This window comes from Chlamydotis macqueenii, chromosome 2 (genome assembly GCF_036417535.1).
Source record: "Chlamydotis macqueenii isolate bChlMac1 chromosome 2, bChlMac1.mat, whole genome shotgun sequence".
Classification (NCBI taxonomy): Eukaryota; Metazoa; Chordata; class Aves; order Otidiformes; family Otididae; genus Chlamydotis; species Chlamydotis macqueenii.
This window is the reverse complement of record NC_141557.1, coordinates 43,917,077-43,938,706: the sequence shown is the minus strand read 5'-3', so window position 1 is coordinate 43,938,706 and position 21,630 is coordinate 43,917,077. Positions and strand designations below refer to the sequence as shown.

Below are 21,630 nucleotides of genomic sequence, written 5' to 3'. Positions count from 1 at the left end.
TCTAAGAAGATGAAAGGCAGATAAAAAGGTATGAGGGGTTTCTAGAAAGTACGTGATTTTCATACTTTGTCCTTTAGTCACTACTTGGTCATGCCTATAGGAAGTTCATCCATATTATTAAAAAAAAAGAAAGAAAAAAAATCCCCCCAAAGTCCACCCTGCTACTTGTCTAAGGCATACAAATTTGGCCATAAAGTATACTTTTAGTTCACTGGTGCCATGTTTAAGTGGAACACCCATGACATGCTTTGCATCTGGTTACAACTGCAGGAATTAGTAACTCAACTTAGACCAGGTCCTAATGTTGTACATGATCTGCTCCCTTCAGTTTCTGATCCTATGTTTGCACTCCAGAGCGTCACACAAATATCATAACCCTTAACCCTGTCACCCCAGTTGTCTCTAAATGTTGCCATACTGGTGCAGCTCCAATTTATTAATTTCCACAGTGTGAGCCAGTGGATGCTAGGAATATATGCCAATTATTCACGACTGAATTCAATAGTCACTGACTCTGTCAGAATCTAAAAAAAGCGCTGCAGCCCAAGAAAAGAAGTTCAGAAGGCAGCGACAACAGCTGTATCCACATCAGCAATTCCCTCAGTGCATCACAACATAGATCAGCAGCCTGAAGGCGCTGGTATGGAAGCTCCTCAAATCCATCTCCAGGATGTTTGGTTCTGGCACAGTTTACTTCAGACTTGGTAGAGCCTGACCCACTGCTGCACGCTCCCATGACACACAGGGTTCAAATCATTCTGAAGGGAAGCCATTCCCCAAACATGTGCTTTCTCAACTGCAGACCCCTCCAGAGAGCAACATGCTGTGCTGTCATCTGTCAATATGTCAGTCTTCAGGTCACCACTGCCTATATGAGACTTCCCATGCAAAGCCTTCTTACAGTTTTCAGAGCAGGCTGAAGGGTATGCACATCCTCCTGTGGTTCCTAAGTCCTTGCAATTTCAGGGTATTTGGAAAAGAGACACTTACACACCTTTCTGCAGGGAACTGTGGGCAGTGCCTCTGCACTCAGATGGAGTCCAAGGCCTGGCACTTGAGGTTTGATTCATACACTTATAAATGAGTGGGGCTTATCTCACCTATATCTGTTGATCTAATAAAAGGTATTATCTCTATCCACAGACCTTGCTTCTCCTGTTTTATCTGAGCATTACAGCAATAAAATACCAAACTGCCAATTTCAGGATAAGATGCCAACAATTGACAGGTTCAGGTGAACTCCTGCAGAGCACTGATTTTCAAACTCCAAATTTGATTGCCAAGAGTATTGTTGTTGTTATTTTTAGATTTCCAGTTCCAAAAAGACTCAATTACCCTGGAAAGCTACAAATCCCTCCAATATCTTGTCATGTAGAAAAGAAAAAAAGCACGTAATTTTTGAGAAGTGCTGCTCTGGGAAATAACACCGTTGGGAAAGATGGAATGCAATGCAAGCTGATTGGGCCTCTACTGCCAATATATTACTCAAACCAAATGGTTCATGCTAAATTACCATCTGCTTCTTAAATCCAAATTTACCAGATTCTAAAAGTTTCCATTGATTGTTTTAGCAAAGAACTTGCACTATTAAGGACAGTCAGTTCTGAAGCATGTCCTTTGGGTTAACTTGCAGTAAAAGTAACTGCATCTTAAGCAATTTGATAATGTGCTTAAGCTGCAAAAAGTGGATTTATGACAAAGAAGTCCAGATGTAATTTTGGATACTGCATACAACAGGCACAGTTTGAGCTAACTGTCGCCTAAGGAGGCAGAGCAATAACTAGCAGAGACTGAAATTCAGGATACTTCAGAGAATAGGGGGAAGGTGGGCATAAACTCACTCACTCAAAAAGGTGTGTGTCACTCAAAAAGGTGTGTGTCATGCTCTCTTGAATTAAGACATTAACATCATCTGTCTGGTAAAGACCCAACATTCCTCCTGGCCAGCCAGAAGTGGCAGAGGTCCAATTCAAAGGCTGTTCCCAACAGTTCTTTTAATACCTCAGGGTAAAACAAGGTGCACTGCATACATCTTTTATTTATATTCCATTCATTTTCTCTTCATATTACACTTTACTATAAAAGGAGAATACCTTTTGGACCTACATTTATATAATATTATCTAAAATATGTTTGGAACTCAGAGCAAGAAATACACTCAGTATGAAGTAGAAACAAATCAAATACTCTAGCTTGTCTACCACTTAGATCAGGGGCAACTCATTTATGTGCAGCTGTTGTCTGATAACAGTGTTAAACTGATGAAAGAGGGGTAATGACTGAAGCTGTATCCGCATGGCTACAAAGATGCTTTCCTTTGAATGTACTTTACTTACATCTAATGCAATGGGGAAAAAAAAAATTCTACACCTTTAAATGTACCCAGACACATTACTGCTGTAATTGAAGTAATCAAATATTTCTATAGTAGTGTTATAACCTTAATGGTAATTGCTGGTCATGAAACTTGAAAACAGAGAAGCCATCCGAACAATAATCCTGGTTGTTCTTATTAGTAATTGCTATAGCTGGCTATTTATTACAGCAGCAAATGGGAAGATGAAAAGAAAACAGTATTCCATTTTAGTCACATACACAATATAGCTGATAGGAAGCTGTTTGCAACACAGAAGTCAAACATTTTATCATAAAAATAACAGAACTCTAGTCAATAATCTTTAGCTAGTAAGAAAAAAAACAGAACAGTATCTTACTGTATCAGACAAATGCAAAGCTAAAATTTATCATAATTCTTGCATGGGTCACAAATAGCCAGTTGGCTGAGATGACAATGACATTTAGGATCTATTACCCTGAATATCAGCCTGTTATGAAAATCATGTAGAAATCACTGTTGAGAGGTACAGCTAGCTGGGTTTGTTCAAACCACAAAAACTGGATCTGAATTTTAAGTGTCTGTGAATTTTTTTCTGTAATTAGCTGTTTATCTGATTTGCATTAAGTCTTGAGCTAAAAGCAAAGGATTACATGGCATTTATTTTACATATATACAACACTAATTTTCAGCACCATTTTCACAGTAGGCCCTATGTGGATTGTCAGACTGTTGCTACCTCTGAACCACCTTTGCTTTTACTTCAGCAGAGGAAGACTCATGTTATAAGAGGCAGGGTCCCACTTCCAATTTATGATGTTGACTCAAGTAGGGATTTCTGCTGTTTAATCCATATACCAGGTCTGTTAGCTCAGAGGCAGCAACAGACTCATTCTTCATGGGAGGTAATCGCTACACGGAGAAAAAGAGGCCATTGTGCATAAGTATCAGTCACACACACATTATTAAAAACCAAGTCACTACATCAACTGCCGAACAAAACGGTGAAACATCATAGGAACAGTATTTTAAAAGTGTCTGGGTAGTATGAAGGCTAAACACTGCAGGTATGCAGCCACACAGTAACTACGGAAAAATCTGCAAAAAAGCATTAAGTACAGTTGGTTAATGACACCCATAGAGTGCATCAATATTTTATTCTCTTCATAACCCAGTAAACCTGGAACAACAAAGAATGAGTGTACTTACCACCGTGGTCCATGGCACTTGGGGGATCCTGGTGTAGGTCATTGTCATGTAGATGATCAGAAAGAATACGGTGAGAACCCAGTAAAACACAGCTACAAACATCACCCAGCCAAAGGCTGGATATAGAAAGTATTCTGTTCCAGCAATCAGGGTCCACACCAGCAGCCCCAATACCTGCAAAAGTTATGGAGAAGAAAGAAAACTGTTAGTCTTAGACCTCTTGCATTTTTTCTAGATCAAGGAACGATACCACTGCCATTCACATAACCGTTTGATGAGCTGAGCTGGGATGCTACACTGACAGAATACTAATTAACAGAAAAAGAACATATAAAACTGGTTTTGCTGTGGCAGGGTGTCACACAGGGCAAGGCAGAACAAGGCATTTCGGTGTTGATTTAGTTCACCTTTAACTAGAGCCATACTTACAGTGGTTTTACAGCTAGGTCTCAAAAGGATCACTTATTACAGACTACATGCACGAAGGTAAATGCCCTTACTTTGCAATCAGTGAAGCCTGTGAAGGACCACTTGGATCTTCAGGTCCCATCTGCCACAGTCACAGGTAACTGAGTAGCTGGGGTCTAGTTCAAAATGGTCCACACCTGCTCTGTAGACGGGCAGGCACCATAGACACAAAACAACTCCTAGAACCTTATTACAAAAGGTAGCAGTAAAACATCAACAGCCACCACCACTGTAACATGCTGCTGGACTGGAGCAGGTTGGGAATGTCATTGTATTCCACAGTTTTTAAAACATCTCCCAAGTGACCTGACCCTAAGTAGTAGACATGAACTCATACTCAGGCAAAGTCCTCAAGCAAACCAGTTTGAGGAAAAAAAATCCCCTGATCCTGCATCTGGCAATCTGTTCACATCTAAGACATGAAGAAATACATGAACCAGAGATTTTAACATACAGGTAAAGTCTTCTCTAGTGTTTGGTGATCTCTAATGCATTAAGAGCGATGAGGAGCAAACAAAACAGAATTCAAGCCATATGCCACAGGAATAAGAGCTGTGTATTTTGCAAGTTGTTCAGTAATTAGAAAAATGCTAATTATAAAAACAAAGAGATATTTTATACCTTAAAAAACAAACAAAAAAAAAAAAAAACAAACCCTACCACACATACTTTACTAGAGTCAGATGTAGGAACTAAAGTTCTTGTATTTGAAACAAGGCTCATCTCTTTCTGCTCTCTGGTGAAACTATGTCGCAGGGAGAAATGGAAGAAAGACAAAACTACAGCAAACAGCAACACACTTATTTAACAAACAACAGTCAGAGCTGGACAATCTACCCCAATATTCTGTCTCCAGCAGTGCTTAAATAACAGATTTCTGAAGAAATATATTAAGAATAAACCATGCAATAGTAATATTTCCTTGGACTACCTTCCTCAGCCCTCAGGAACGTGCACGAGGGACTTCCTGAGCTTACAGTGGTATCTTTGTAATCAATAGCTCCTGACAGAAGATGCCAGTTTTGACACAGCTTCATTTGCACAAGAGCTAATCCTATTCCCACACAAGTTGCTGGCCAGGATCCCATTTACTTTCCTATTGCAGAACTGAACATGTAAACATTAATGAAAAATCTCTAAATATTATATACAAGACGAAACTATACTGTTAAACAAAAGTTAATTGTAATTGGTCCTGCTAACTTTCAGTAGCTATCTGGTTTCTGGTTTCTGTTTATTTTGTCTTCAATTCATCCTCCACATTGCTACCCAAACTTCATGCAGCCCTCAATTTGTTGTCTTGTGTTCACAGCATATTCCTGTATATTATTTGTACACTCATCCACATCTGCACCATGCATACATAAAAGCACTTGTTTGTTTTTTTTTTTTTTGTCTTGTAATAGAGAAGGCACATAATGGTTTTTTAAAGAGCATTTTTTCCACCATTTTCACCAGTTCAGCAATTTCTCTTTAACAGGAAGCCCTGGAACTCGCTCAGACTGGGATAAAAATTCCTACTTTCTGCAGCATACCAGGGGAGGGCAGCATTGCCTCACAAGAACAGTTCATATAGCATTAACTGGGTAGTTTAAAATCTACACTATTTTCTAAATGCAGTTATCGGTTCAGCAATGCTTCCTATAGTTCATTTTAATTCTAGTTCCAACAACATTTTCCTAATAGTAGCAATTCAGTTAATAATGCCTCAAATTGCATGAACCACCCATTATTAGATTAAAAATAAACTCAATTTTAGTGTAAGAACTGCTTTAGGATTAAACAATCTTGAGAGACTGTTTATCTAACAAAACACTATTTTCTTAGGATATAAAGTTGCTTTTCATTGTGCCTGTCCACTTTAATCCAAATTTAAATTCATCATCCAGAAATTACACCAATGAATAACTGGTCTCCTGCTTGATAAATAATTACTAGATAAATTTATCATAGATCTGAATATCTAGTAAAATACTATGAACAAAAGCTGAGACAAAGAAATTAAGCATCATTAAACGCCATAACCTACAGAAAACAGTGTTGTTTTTTAGAAAGCTTTTAAAAATAGACGTAGACTTTTTCATAAAAAGCACAACACTATGAAAAATGCTTAATACTAAATTCAACCCAAATAAGATTAATAAGGACACCTCAGCTTATATCATTATTATTTCTGGAAAGTGTAAAAACTTCACAAGCAGCAAATTATTAAAATGTCAAAGGAATATTTTGAGGTTACATGAGACCACTAATCTTACATTGCCACACAATGAAGCTAGAAAGACTTTAACCAGAGCACTGGAATTCTCACTGGTCACTGGTTTTTCCAGTAGCATTCTAACCTGGTGTTATCACTCCTCTTTCAAGATCATTTTACTATTTAAGCAGCTGTACATCTCACATGTATTCCAAAGAATTGCTTTTAATGCAGGTCTTTAGCTAGCCTGTATCAATGGCAGAACAATTTATCTAAGCAATTGAGATGCACCACGGATGTTACAGATTTATATTCTTAACCAGTTCTTGGTTCATGTGCATCGTAACTTTGATGGGTTGCATATTAGAGTGCATCTGACATTTTCAGTTAGATCCAGATACTCTTACTGCATATTACTGAAGCTGACAGGCTGAAATAATATTTCAGATTTCTTGATTAGACTTGAAAAGGTCAGATCAGCTCATGGTCAACAATTCACTCTGTGTGTAGTTAAATGATATGGCAATGGTTTTACTGCCTATGTAAACACAGGCAATAAATTGATTTAAAGTTCACACTGTCCGTCAGTATCTACAAAATAACTAAGGAGTTAAAGGAACAGACATCTAGACAAGTCCTTCTTGATTAGCTTGTCTTCTCAGCATGTTAAATACCGAGATAGCTTCCGCGGTGTTAAAAGGCTGTCTTGTAGTATTCTGACTGTCCCTTACGTTACACGTTTGCTGTTCAACACACCAGTACAAACTGGATGACACTTGTGCATCTGCTGGAGCCGAGAATGCCACTTTTCCTGCTGATTTGATAACAAACCTCCCCACTGCGAATAACTGGACTACATTCAAATGCCATCTCAATAAGCATCTAGTGTACAGAATCTGGCAAGTGAGTGATAGGTATGCAATACCATAAAGCAAAGACCAACAACAGCAGTAGCTGGGGCGTGCCCACAGTAATTCAGCGCGCACATACAGTACACAGCTACCTTCCCTGCTTCGGATCAGCTGAAAGACAAGGGAGAAAGCTCCAGTCAGCAACTGGGAAAGGCCTGTATCTTACTATAACCAGGTATGCTAGAGTGTATTAGTAATAGCTAAGTATTTTATTTAAATTTACGAGCAAGTCAGAATATGCTTATTTGGAATTACAGGAACATACTACAATCCTGTCAAAAATTATTCTGAGAAAGGGAAGAAAAAGCATCACAAGGACCAAAGAAAACAATGCATGTGGTAGTCGATTAGAGGGGATGCTGGGTCCTAAGGCCATAAGGGCTCCACAAACCAGGTCCAGTTTTTCAAGTCAGATCAGAGACAGGGATTTCACTCATCGGGACATGATAAAGGCAAGCAGCTTTCCCTTGTTTATTGCAGTCTCTGATTTCACCTCACAGATCTATCTTGTGATCATTTAGCTGCTGCTTGATCAGGTACCTCCATTACTAAAATGCATTAATATGTCAAATGTACTAATGCATACTTCAGCAGTTGGCAGACACCATAAAAAGGAAATAACTTTGTAGCAAAGTCCAATATTATTGATTCCACAGGTTTAAAATTAGATGCTTAATTGCATATTCAAACCCTTAAATAAGTGCCATAATTCTTCTGCAGTGCCGAGAACTTCAAAAGTATCAGATTATTTAGTCACTCAAAAAAAAATAAAGGCTCTGTTGCCTAATACGTGAGAGGTGTCTTGTCTCACATCACTGATGCAAGTCAGCAGGCATGAAAGCAGGTGTGAGCATGAATCTACGTATCCAGTTTTGCTTTTTGAAGCAGCTTAAAAACTGCAGAATTTAATTTCTACTCGCAAACTGTATTTAAAAAGCCTCTGATGTAGTGACTCCTCTCCAGTGACACCAGCGTTAGAAATTCTGCAGCATTCATCTTGACTGGTTAACTCAGCAACACAGCCAAAAATGTTTATGCATGCCTTTCAGAGGAAAAAGAAGTCTCACTGTGGCAGAATTGACAAGAGAAAAACCCCAAGGCTCATCTAGTTTCATGAAATTAAAAAAAAAAACAAAAACAAACAACCAAACAAAAATCCAACCCTATTTGGCACGTTTGCCTGACTTTTTTTCCCATTCTTTATCCTAGAGATGCTTCCTAGGACCATTTAAGTTCTCTGTATGCATAACTATTCTAGGATTTATAAAGACTTGCTGCTGGCACACATAGAAATGATGGCAGAAGGAGACTAGAAGAGTTGAGCATTTATAGCAACAGCTGTCTCCTGTATTCAAGCCACCTAAACATGGGCAGAATCCAGCAAGTAGAAAGCAAGACATCTTGCCTCTCTATTCCAAGAAAGGAGATTTATGACTAGAAGAAAGAGACACCATTGTAAATTATTGTACATCATTATTTCACAACTAAATCAAAAGCTAGGAGCTACCTCAGCAGCAGCACAAGCAGTCTATGAATGTCTCAACCTCCATCCTTTTCTTCCCTTGGCTACGCTCACAGGCAAAAAAAAAAAACCCAGGGAGTCTCCTGTGGGCAGGGAGAGCATGAACATTTATCATGCCTGCTTCCTAGTTTCTTATCTCACCTTTCATGGCCCTTGGGAAGACAAACTTGGAGATGCTTTTCATCAGGCACTAGGAGGGTAAGCAAGGATCCCTAAGGGCAGCCAGACCAGCAGTTCATCGCCATAGAGGCTCCCCTTATTTGATGTTGATTAGTCAACCACCCCTTGGGTGTTCGTAAGCATTTGGCTAAGATTAACAAATATTCTTCCAAACCTGCCATGACATGGACCACACACCGAAACGCAGGATCTTATACCGTGAATCAAAATATCTGGGGGTGGAGGAAGTTATTTAAAGAGAAAAAAAAAAGAGGGGAAAAAAGGGCAATCCTCCTCTATTGTTCCTGTAAGACATGCCGAGGACAGTCAGTCGTAAGAACAGGCAGATTTAACTGTCTTCTATTGTGACAGATATAGAATGATTTTTTTTTTCCTTCCAGCTATGGCTAAATGGAGTAGATGTTTGCACTGCACTTAAATAATGTCTTTAAATCAGAGTTTTTGTGCTCTCATACACGATCCATTAAGTGACATACAACAATTCTGTCTTCTGCCACTAGAGAGGGCACAATCATTGGTTTTGGTTTTGTGTGTTCTGGTTTTGTTTTTGGGGTTTTTTTGTTGGTTTGTTGGTTTGGGGGTTTTTTAGAAAAACACTTTAGAAGGGGGCATGTGTGCGGGTTTCACAGGAAAAGGGCAATGTGCTCACAGTGCCAAACCTCTGCAGATTGAAAAGGAATGCTCAAAATAAGTGATCTATATACAGAAATCTTTCACGAAGGTTATGCTAAGTTAGAGAGTCTGCACGAAGCAACGTTGATAGGTTCATTTCCATATCGGGTACAAAAGCAACATCAAACATAGGTTTATTCACAAACTATCATTTATTTGTTTTCCTTAAAAACAAAACAAAAAACCCAAAACAAACTCCACCAAAACCAACCAACCAAAAAAAAAATTAAAAAAACCCAAACCCACAAAACTCTTCCCCACTATTCAGAAAATGGTATTTTAATGTCCAAGGAGGAAAAATGCCTAAGGAAAAAAAAATAAGGTAAAAGCCTACAAGTATTGTTTAAATCAATCAAATATCAACCCAGACTAAAATACAAAACATAAAAATCTTGTTCATACCGCAGTCATAGAAAAGGTGATAAAAATGTTTTAATACTTGGCTTTTAAAACTGGAAGGATTCAAACTTAAATAAAATTTCTATTAACACTGAGTAAAAATGCAAAGATGAGGAAATTCAGAAACATCTTTCAGCTACATTTTTTAGAGATATAAGATTCTTGCTTAAGTGCCTTTGAAATTTCAACCACCATGTTAATGTACTCTGCAATAATCTCATCAATACATTGTCTTAGCCTACTGATTCTCTTTCCCAGTCTCCAACACTTTTTAAACACAAAACATTACCATGAGTTGACATCAGCCAACCACTATTGTCCCCCTCCCCCTTACCGACATTGCTGTATGCCACTATTCCTCCATAAGCATTCAGTGTCATCAGCAGTTGGAAGCATTTATTTTGCCAAGAGCTCCTCAGTGGAGGAAAGCTTTGTGATTCACCTGACTGTGTTCTAGTGAGACAGTCCCACAGGAGAGAATTTGGGCTCTACATACACGCAGGAAAAAATTCCTTTGAATTCTGCCTGGTTTTGCAGATTGTACATCAAATAAAAGAAGAGGCTAGTGTTTTTTTTCTGAGACTTTTCAAGACTTTGCCTTCCTAGCAAAATTTAAAAATCCACAGTGCTCACAGAAACATGCCAGTGGTCACAACGGACATACCAATGCAGTATTTTATCATTTATACGGTACAACTCTCAGTGTCAAACTGAGTAGAAGCTACAGATCTCAAGTCTCTCCTACCTTTGAAAACATTTCTATTTGTAATAAAACTGTGCAAAATTCAGTCTCTTCTGCTTTCAGAGAATTCTAAAAATTGTCTGAAGACCTTTCAAATTATTTTCAAGCAACCAGTTTCAGCATTGAAATTTCCTATAGGTCTTCAAATTTCTGTCACGCTCTTGGCTCCATGGCAGCACTAGCAAGCATCCCTCACTACAGACCAAACGTGAGGGCTCGAAATACTGGCCATACTAACCATCACTTGAGAGAACTTCCCCACAGTGTTGTTTTTTAGGATAGATTTCCTAAGGAAGAAAATTACTGGAAGCAGCCAAAATATGCTCCAGAAGTCCTTCTTTAGTAAAGACTGAACTCTCTTATACTCAAGAACTTAGCCTAAATCCTATTGCAAGCCACACAGAAAAAACACTTCCTGACCCACGCTTGAAATGGGTCAAGGCCTGCTGGCAGACATTTCATTTAATACGGAGCACACCTATTCCTGAGTGAGGATTCAGGCCAAGCCCTTCAACAGCTGACGGACCTCCAGTACCTTTCCCACAGCTCTACGGAACAGGGAAATCCTTCCACACCTACCCCAGTTCCCCAGGAAAGAGTCCAAGAGTGCCTTCGCCTAAAACCTGGTGATCAGACCCCCCCACAACTAGGCCAGTGACGAAGGGCTAGTCCTGACGTTCACTGTGACACTCATTATCCAGCTCAGCCATGCAGTGAGGAGGTACTGAACCATCCCCGGCATGCGTAAAAGGAATCCTTACAAAAGGATTCACACTGAGAGGCACAGCCAGCTTGCAGGAGTGCCCAAGAAACTACAAAGTCTCATTGGAAAATGCAGAGAGAGGGAGGCAGTGGCTGGTATGCAAGCAGGGAACTTATTTTTCTGATCGGAACGGGTATTGCAATACTGCAGTGCTGCCTACGCATAAAGACAATAGAACCTGAGCAAAATGCAGTAGCACAACCCAATTTCAAGCCGCCTTAATCAGTCTACCACCTACTAAAATGAATAAATCAAAGGTACTCCTTCTCTACCCTCCACCGCTGGCTTCACTGATGGCACTGCAACTCACGTGTCAGGAGTCTACTTGTGATACGGTCCTCCTGCTCACTGCAACTAACAGCTGAGAAAAATAACTCGGGGGTGGGACAGAGTAAGGAAACTGTACTGTCCATCCCAGCAGCATATTACAATACTAAAGCATTGCTTCACCTGAGAAATATGCATGGAATTTGTGAGAGCTAACACCAGTAATAGACCAAAAGGAGGTAGCTTAAATTAAAAAAAAGAGATGTTTTCTGGAAAACACAGACTGTCCCATCTCCCACCAAAACTCTGAAATCACTACAAAAGAGTTTAATTGCTTACAGTTTCTCAGGAAGTTTTGTCTGAAAAAAAAAAAATAGAGTGTTCTGGTTTTGTTAGTGAGGGGGGGGCCTAAGGTGGCAGCGTCTGTAGGAAACTGCTAGAAGTCGCTCCCCTTTGTTCAGTGGACTTGGCCGGGCCTAGGGCGGACCCACTGCTGGCCAAGGCCGAGCCAATTGGTAGCAGAATGTCCCGTGATAACGCCTCTGCGATAACGTATTTAAGTAGGGGAAAACAGGAAAAAGAGGGGGAGAAGATGTGAAGCAGCTGAGCGGGGGGCAGAGAGGGGGAGGCGCGAGCCTCATGGGCCTTGCAGGCCTCACCCTCTGGCCTCCCGCCGGGCAGCCGACTGGGCCCAACTCGGCCCGGCCCGGCTGCAAGAAGTGGAGAGGAGATGAGAAGTGAATAAGATGTAAAAAGGATCCTGAGAGACGTCTGCCAGCCTGTTGTGAGGAACGGCTGCAGACGCCAAGGTCAGTGAAGAAGGAGGGGGAGGAGTAACACGGCTCCTGGCCAAGATTCCTCTGCAACTCGTGGTGAAGACCATGGTGGAGCGGGTTGTCCCCCTGCAGCCCATGGAGGTCCACGGAGGGGCAGAGATCCACCTGCAGCCCGTGGAGGACCCCACGCCAGAGCAGGTGGAGGCCTGAAGGAGGCTGTGGCCCGTGGAGGGCCCGCTGGGACAGCTGTTCTAGAGGGACTGCACCCGTGGAAGAGATGACCCACGCCGGAGCAGTTTCACGAAGGACTGTGGCCCCACGCTGGAGCAGAGGAGGAATGCGAGGAGTTCTTCCCCCGACGATGATACAGCGGCGTAAAACAACGCGTGATGAACTGACCGCGACCCCCATTCCCTTTCCCCCCCCGTGCCGCTCGGGAGGGGAAGGTAGTAGAGATAATGTTAAGCCCGGGAAGAGGGAGGGGTGGGGGGAGGTTATCTTGTTCCCTGTCTCATTCTCCTGCTAATTTTAGAAAGAAATGAATAGTTTTCCCCAAGTTGAGTCTGTTTTGCCCGTGACGGTAACTTTAAGGATTTCTCCCCGTCCTTATCTCAAACCTTGAGCTGTTTTTTTCTTATATCATCTCCTCCTATTCTCTCAGAGGGTGGGGGGAGCGAGAGACAGACTGCGTAGTCTGGTCCTGATCAGGGCTGAACTACGACATAGAGGTAGGGTAGTGGGTATTCAGAAGGTAAACAAGAAATAAGACTGTGCTTGGGTTGTAAATTTTGTTCCATGTGATCAAAAACATCACAATGGAAGATTAGAAACTGTTAGGAAAGGAATAAAATTTTTTTAAAAAGCTCCAAACAGAACATCTTACAGCGCTTTATAAATCAATGGTGCACCCACGCATTGAGTATGTTCTGTTCATTCCTCTCTCCCATTTCTAAAATTACTCAGTTGGATTATGCAAGGCACAGAGAATGGCTCCTGCAAGAAAAGGAAGTTAATACTGGAAAAAATATGAGTCCAATTTCTACTGAATACTGAAGGAGGATACGACAGAAGTCTGCAGAGTGGCATATAGAAAGGAACAAGGACTGGATTAGGTCTCGCATCCAGCTAAATTATTAGGCAGAAAGTTGAAAAACAAACAGAAGAAAGTGGTATTAAAAAAAAAAAAACAATCAAGAAGAAGAAAAAAAAAACCAATATAAACAATATATAAACAAATTACAGAATTCATTGCCAAAGGGAACATCATACACACTTCTGGCAGACAGGTCAGCCCTGTCTGTATATGATACCTGTATACACAGTAGCCAAGATGCAACCTTCAGCTCTGGAAATTCCTAAATGTGCAGTTTGCTAGAAGCTAGAAAACTACAGCAGAGAAGGATCTTGCCATATGTGCTCCTTCATACACTCCTCCCTAAGTTCTCAATTTCAGTCATTATCCGAGACTGACTTACTGCACTGAGCAGACCACTGACCAGATCCATTCCAACCACTGTTATTCACTTCTGGCTTTAGTTTGTCTGACCTTCCTGCAGGAGACCCTGTTAACCAAGTACTGGGAACTGCAAAAGTGTTAAAAAAATAGGATGGGATGACTATATGCCACATCAATGTAGGATTTATTTCTAAAGTAGAGTTACAAGGAATAATCTCAAGCAATGGTGAAGAAACCGGCCTGAATTATACTGTCATAAAAATCTATCTTCTCTGCAGAGTAGTGGTTGATCATTAACAGGTCATTAAAACGTGTACAAAGCATAAAGATTGGTCCTTGTCCCAGGGCACTTTCCACATTAAATGCTTTAAGGTTTTTGAGGGCTGCACTCAAGAGTACACTACTGTTTACTGATGCCTGTAAATTCTAACTTAATGCTTGTGTTTTGCCTGAGGATCTGCACACACAATCATTTATATAGGTTGCTGTGCACTACACATAGACTCACTTACATGCCCTTGCTAACACAGCGCTAGCCATCATTTTATCTGCATAGCCACAGCAGAACACACAGCCTCATCTTTGCCCATAATGTTCTATTATCTGACAAAAGTACTTTTATGCAGAATACAATTCAACGGGCCTGTCCCAGGTCAGTCAGGAGGAACACCTGAAACCATCCTCAGAGCTGCTGCACCTGACCGAGAACGCACTGGTTACTGCTATCAGCGGCACCATCAGGCCCACAGTTTAATGTAAAAATAAAGAGGGATGGTGCAAAACACCACTGAAGACAAACAGCCTGTCCTAAAAAGCACTTACTCACCTCTCCAGAAGGGCACTCAGTAAAGCAGTCGGAAGGCAATGACCTCCACAGCACTTAATCTCTAAACGAGACCTCAACGCAAGGAGACCACCTGGCCTCTTATCTAGCAATCACGAGGGATGCTAGGAACACTGCTGCTCCCTTTTCCTTCCACTTCAGCAAGGCCTGGTTGAGGCAGGGATTACTCCCACCACCCAGCATTTCCCAAAAAAGAAACACCTTGTTCTTGTGCAGCAATGCCATTGATTTCAAATTCACTGTCTCCGCGGTTTCCGGACAGAGCGGGGAGAAGTGGTACTGCTACAGGAAACACCACAGTGTCAGAGAGCTGGGAATTACTCACTGGAATTCCTGCTAGGCTTTGCTTTTCAGCAATAGAGAAAGGAAAATGTAAAGTAATAGTATATTAGACCCAAACACAAAATAATCTGCCTTTTCAGTAACTTTCCGAGGAAATTTTCACTTAATGCTGCTTTCAAGTATGAACTTTAAAGCAGACAATCACAAAGCAAAACAGTCACGCAGAGACACACATGGCACAGGATATTATTTCTTTGTTTCCTCGCAGGTGCCTCCATGCAGCCTCTAGAGGTAGGGTTTTGGGGGAAAAACTTGAAGATATGGTACAAATACCTTCAGTTTTAAAAAATAGCACATAAATTCCATACTCCAATCTTTTTTTTTTTTTTTTTAAACCCTGGTTATAAGTCATCAACATAAGTGAAACAACAAGGTTAAATGTTTTTTGTATTTAACATTCAAGTATTAATGCATTTTGGAGCTCTGAGTAAAATTTGTGAATGTTACTTCTCAAAGAAATCAGCTACAAGTTGGTCCTTTAAACAGTTCTGCCCTTCTACAGGCAGTACAGAAGCAAAAATACATCCTGTATGACCCACATGAGATGCACGAGTAATTCATTGAGTTGATTTGTAATAAGTCCTATGATCAAATTCATACAATGCCATATAATTTCACTGATTCTAATTTTAAAAGATCTTCCTACTACAAAATTACGTGCAGATTTGAGAGCTCATGTTAGCAGGTAAAATCAACTACTTGGTGGAAGGACTGAAAAGGGCTTGCAGTGCTTCTTTGCTGCAATTTGGGGCGTGGGGGGAAGAGCGGAACCTACCAAAATCATACTGGCAGGCTTTTTGGATTCTTATTTTGACATTTGAAACAGAGGTTTGGACTAAAGAAGACATTTCCTCTCCTCACATTTAACAAGAATTTCTATGGATGATGAATTTTGTATCTCTTCTCAAGACAGAAAGGGTTTCAGGAGTGTAGGTGCAGTTTCACTGGGGGATAGGGTCTGCTCCCTCCCAGTTTTTGGTTTAGAGCTTTGGGGGGGTGTTTCTTGGCTGAGGCAGACGACAAGCTTAAGATACTACCTTTTGTTTGTGCAAATGTAGTGACTGGTTCACAAATACATGGGCAGTTTTTTGAGAAGGGCCACAAGCTTTCAAGTCAAGTAGAAGAGACATATTTCTGGAGGTAAAGACTCGTGGTATAGCCCTTCTGCTCTGGATACAATTTCTCCTTTACAAAGTACAAACCGTGAGCACCACAGTGCTGCATACACTGAATGTATGGTTGTCTGATACTTTTGGAAGTGCTTTGTGAGAAAACGATTCCCCTTGCATAGAAAAACTAGAAACTGAAGCTAAAAGTCTTTTTTTTCTTACTTCATAATGTCTTTTAACTTTTTCTTTTATTATTCAAACTGGAAAAGCTCAGAAGTGGATTCTGAGCTCAAAATTTACAGTCATGAGTGTCTGGCTGAATGCGTCTTCCCCCATGAGGCTATTTATTATTTTTATTACTACAACTACCATTGTTTCTTAATGAAACATCATGGTAGGAAGGGTTTGCTCTTTTGTCCTAATAAATTCATCTAAGTGAAAAGAGGTTTCAGTTACCTATGTGTTCTTCTACCTTCATCTTTCCTCTTCTATCTATATACAAACTTTTCCTTTGGAAGAAGTTTTTTAGCACTCTATCTTCCTTTCTCCCGTCTTCCCTGGAGGGATACAGTTCCTGAGGGCAGAAAAAAATATCAGCTTCTCAATAAAAGGCAATGATTTGTGTAAGTTACTTTTAACATTTGGTGCATGTGTACATGTAAAATACACACATCCACAAAGAAAGTCATTCTGCTATCGTGTGTACGTTAATAAAGGTGAACTATTTTTAAAAGAGAATTCCTAACAATGGTTAATTATGAATTATGACTGATTATTTATGTAGTCCACTTTGTTTAAATGGTGCCTATGTTCTTCAAGAGAACAATGCTGTATACAGCTGCTTTATTAATAATGTCACTGGCTCTTTGTTGCTATTTTTAAGTCTCCATCTTCCTGTTAGGCCGTGTAAATAGAGATGTCTATAATTAGCAGACACGCAGCATTGTTTCACAAACCTTAGCTGTTACATTAAAATAGAAAATTTATTACTTATTTGGGAATAACTTTTATTTTGTCCTATAGTTAGGATACACAGTCATAAAGCCAGATATGATGCTATGGAAAAATCAAAGACAGTATCTGCTAACAAAGGCTACTGCTGCATTCTACTCCATTTAAACATGAGGAAAACTAACTGCTCATTCAAAAAAATTTTTTTTTTCATTTTTAGAATGACAGTATTTGTTCATTTTCACCTGAACACCACAGAAATTGGTGTTGTACAATACAGAATTTTTGCTCACTGTAAGACAAAATCCTTTAGTCACCAAAAGCTATAACATTTTCCCTTGTCTGACAAACAGAAGACATGAGAAAATAAGTTTGCATCCAGATCTGTTGTCGCTTTCCTATTTAGAAGCTTATTGTACTTCTTGACTATTTCTGTATTGAGTCCCAAATATAAAGGTCCAACCCCAGGAACCGTTATCCATGCTTTTAGGCAAAGATCAAAGATTTTACAAAGACTGATTCACATGTTGTAGAAGCATCTCACTGAAAAAAATCTTTTTCCTTCTCTGGCAAAATTGTTTTTTTTTTCCTGAATACATTTTGCATTAACAACACAGAAGAACAGCATGCCTATAAACACTTAACATCTGCATATGCTTTTGTGGAGGCATTTGTGTTCACAGACGTCATCATCTGAAAGGACCGTTTTGGCCATGTGTGCAACAGTGTAAAGATTTCAACCTAAAACATGCTTTTTGGAAAGAGATGACATCATGGCATAGACATTGCAAGGATAAGATTCATCTTGTCTCTAAATAAGCTGCCATAATGCCTATTACTCTCACTGTTGAAAAACCTCAGCCTTATTTTTCATCTGAATTTCTCTAAAGTTACTTTCCAGGCATGTCCTTTTCTGAAATCTCCATCTGTCACCGATATATCAAAGCTAACCTTGTACTAAGAGCCGTATTTAAAATTGTTGACAAGACACAATTGAATAAGAGATGATCACAAATATTAACATTAGTTCTGACAACAAGCTATGCTTTTTTTTTTTTCCTCCTCCTTTTTTCTTTTTCTCTTTTTCCTTTTCACGGTAGTAGAGAAGAGTTTCCTTTGAAGGAAACAGCAACAGGGCAAATCCAGAATTAAGTTTTCAATAGAGACCTATTTAAGAGTTGTTACCACTGCCCCACAATTAATGTTTGCAGAAATGTTTAGGGTAAAAAAGCAACTTTCAGATGAAGAACTACATGCAAGTGAAGATACTAATGCCAAAGGAAGAAAATTAATTGGACAAACATGTAAAAGGACACTGTGGATCAGTCATGCTTTTAGATAAGTCCTTGTTACTGCACTCCATAACTTTGTTTTTAAGGTTCTGAAGAAAAAAAAAAAGTCCACAAGCCCGAAGGACTTCCCACAGCCTGTCTGCTCTCCATAATAAATACTCAAGTGGTGCGTACTGCGTAAGAGAACAAAGTGAAAAGCTCCGTGGGATACCTGACACTTGAAATTCAAACTACCAAAGTCATAAATTAAGTATATATGCCTGTGTGTGAAGCAGGGTATAATGGTCTCCAACTGCTTCAATGGGCCTTGTGTAAACAAAGCACAGAACAACTGGCTACAACTGTCAGCTTTCTAATGCAAGGCAAAAAAAGTTTCCAATCAAGAAAAGAAAAAAATATTTCAGGGCCTGAAGACATTGGCTTATTCAGATTTACGTAAGTGAGCAGAAATGATTTAATGTCCCTCAGATTTCTTGCTCTGCTTTTCTGCCAGAGGTTGCTGCCCTGCAAGGGTGACTGCATACAAAGCTGCTCCTGAATTACCGCACTCTACTGCCCAGCGTATCCGAGGAAAACAAATCACTGGTTTGGGTTATCACCATATGCTGAACTGTGAACTGCAGGGAACAGCAACGCATGGAGACCTTTTCAGCTCTCTGCGTTTAAGAGCTACGAGCCGGAAAGTAGAACTTCTGTATTTGCCTCCTGTAATGCATAAACACAGAAAAGTCAAGAAACAAGAAGGAACAAGTCCTCCTTAGCTGGTGCTCTCAGTGCACGCACTTATGCTTCACTGTTTGCACAAAACACCTAATAGATTTTCGGTTTTCAAGCACACTCAATTCCATTTGTCTCTAAATCTGATTTTCCAGTACAGTTCACAGATGTCAGAACTGTTGCAAACTACAGGGATTACTATGGATTAGTGGATCTCGCATGCTTGAAATAAATGTTTAGAGCAATTACACTTCATAGTGGAAAGGTATTCCCCATATGTTCTCCTTCTAGCTCCTCTGGGAGATGAGCATGTTGTTAGCCTGAAAACTGGTACAACTCCCAAACATATCATAGAATCATAGAATAGTTTGGGTTGGAAGGGACCTTTAAAGGTCATCTAGTCCAACAGCCCCTGCAAGGAGAAGGGACATCTTCAACCAGATCAGGTTGCTCAGAGTCCCCTCCAACCTGGCATTGAATGTTTCCAGGGATGGCCACCTACCATCTCTCCTGGCAATCTGTTCCAGTGCTTCACTAACCTCATTGTAAAAAATTTCTGCTGTGCTCTGGTAGCAGGCTCCTTTCCCATCCAAGTGATTCTTCTGAAAAACCCCAGCCTTTTCCTGTAGTTCTGTTTATATTACACCATCCCCAATATACACAAGCAACTAAATTATATTTACTTAGCTAACTTCCACACCTTTTCCCTTTCTCTTTCCTCAGATTTGGATCACAGCTTTCTTCTGCCCAGCACTTTCTTTCCTAGAATGACAATAGGACAGATACAATAAAGAGGTGTTACCAGTCTTTGTTCAGTAGTTCAGCTATTCACCTCCCACTCAGAAGTTCCTGTTTTCCCACTGAGGGGGAAGGGAGGGCCATCTACAGCAGCTTTTTGTTTAAAAAGTCTGTGTGCAGTCAGAGATATTTAGTACATTTTCCCTCCAAAGCACAGTATTACTAGTTTCAAACTAAAGAGGGAAAACCAAAATCAAAGAGGGAAATTCTTTAGAGAACTCAAAAAATCCGACTACAAAAGTAGCGTTTTGCAGGTATCCCTTTCTTCCAGGTTCCAACTACTTCTATATTAAAATACTCAAATCCACACACATTGAAAACTCAGCTCACTGTCACGAACTGTGCAGAAACACAGAGGCATGTAATGTAACCTCCTACTGCTGACAACACTACAGGTCTTCGCAAGTAAAACCAAGAAAGCAGAAAGGAATTAGGCCACTAAAAGACATCGCTAGCTGGGAGCTTTGCTAGTTCACACAAAGGGAAAAGGAAGAACACAGCATGCATAGCGGCTTGCCTTTGATAGAGAAGGCGGCATACGTCGTTTAATAATCCAGTGATAAGGCAGAAAAGCCATGGGACACATTCATTTGTTGGGCTGAAGAAATATGTTTAGATTGACATTTGTGATGTTAAGCTGTTTTGACATTCAATTCAATAGGACTGAATAGCATCATGAGGTTACGGCAACGTGGATGTAACAGAACGACTAATGCTTCATCACGATATAAGATACCTGCTTGTACTGTGGGATGCATGACTATGGGGAGCTTTAAAGAAACACGTAAATTAGACATCTGGGTTATAAAAGGGCATGTCTGAGGAATGGATTTACATGGCTTCCCGTTTTAACATCTATCAGCTACTCTATTCAAGCCAAAGAAACTGCGCGTGTGACACAGGTAAACAAACTGGTAGCACATTGAGGGTAAATCTTGGTAACGAGCAGGTTAACTGTGCCTTTAATTTTCCCAAAGTCAGTTTTAACACAGTAGGTCAATACAAAAAAAAAGGTTCAAAGTGTTAATTAGGCTCCTCCTAATCTCAGCCTAATTTGACAACAAGTAGTCCACACAGGAGTATCGTAGAGGAAAGGTCTTAATGGAGGTGATCTCTTTTATTGGACTAATCCATAGAGCTGGCAAATGAAAAAAAAATGGGGAAAGCTTCTGGGCACAGACACTTCAGCACTGAACGGAAGGAACAACAGAGCCGCCCCTTCACCCAATGCTAACAAGTGGATAAGAAACGATTATCGGAAAGGCGCTGCTGATCGTCAAGAGCCTGACAAACAATATAAGCACCAAGTAGCGTGTACAGCCTTCTCGGTGGGTAGGCAGGCTTTCATGTTCTTTTTATTTCCTGTGCAGATATGCTGGGATGACTGAAGTCACTGGGAAATTTGCAACAGGTTTTAACAGCATCAAAAACTGATTCATTATAGCCTTCTCTTCATAACAATACCGTTTGTGTACATTAGATCTTCGTCTGATTTCTTTCCCATCAACTCATCTGGACTCCATTTGCATCTCTTCTCAAGGTCATCTTCTTGTTTGTGTACATTGTCTGTGTAATCTTAAGGAAACAACCCCCACAAGTCAAAATTACGTGTTCTTTTAAAATGCACTTCTCCACCTTTTTTTTTTTTAAACCAAGACTTAATTTGAAGAGGCATTTTGA

General features: G+C 40.2%; 1 protein-coding gene across 1 annotated transcript in view; it reads right to left on the bottom strand.

Moving 5' to 3' along the window:
• Window positions 1-21,630, bottom strand: part of CMTM8 (CKLF like MARVEL transmembrane domain containing 8) — a 37,694-nt gene that overhangs the window by 4,112 nt on the left and 11,952 nt on the right. Inside the window, exon 2 of the mRNA XM_010128367.2 lies at window positions 3,545-3,718. Coding sequence (XP_010126669.2) covers window positions 3,545-3,718 — 174 coding nt within the window. The remainder of the gene's footprint in view (window positions 1-3,544; window positions 3,719-21,630) is intronic.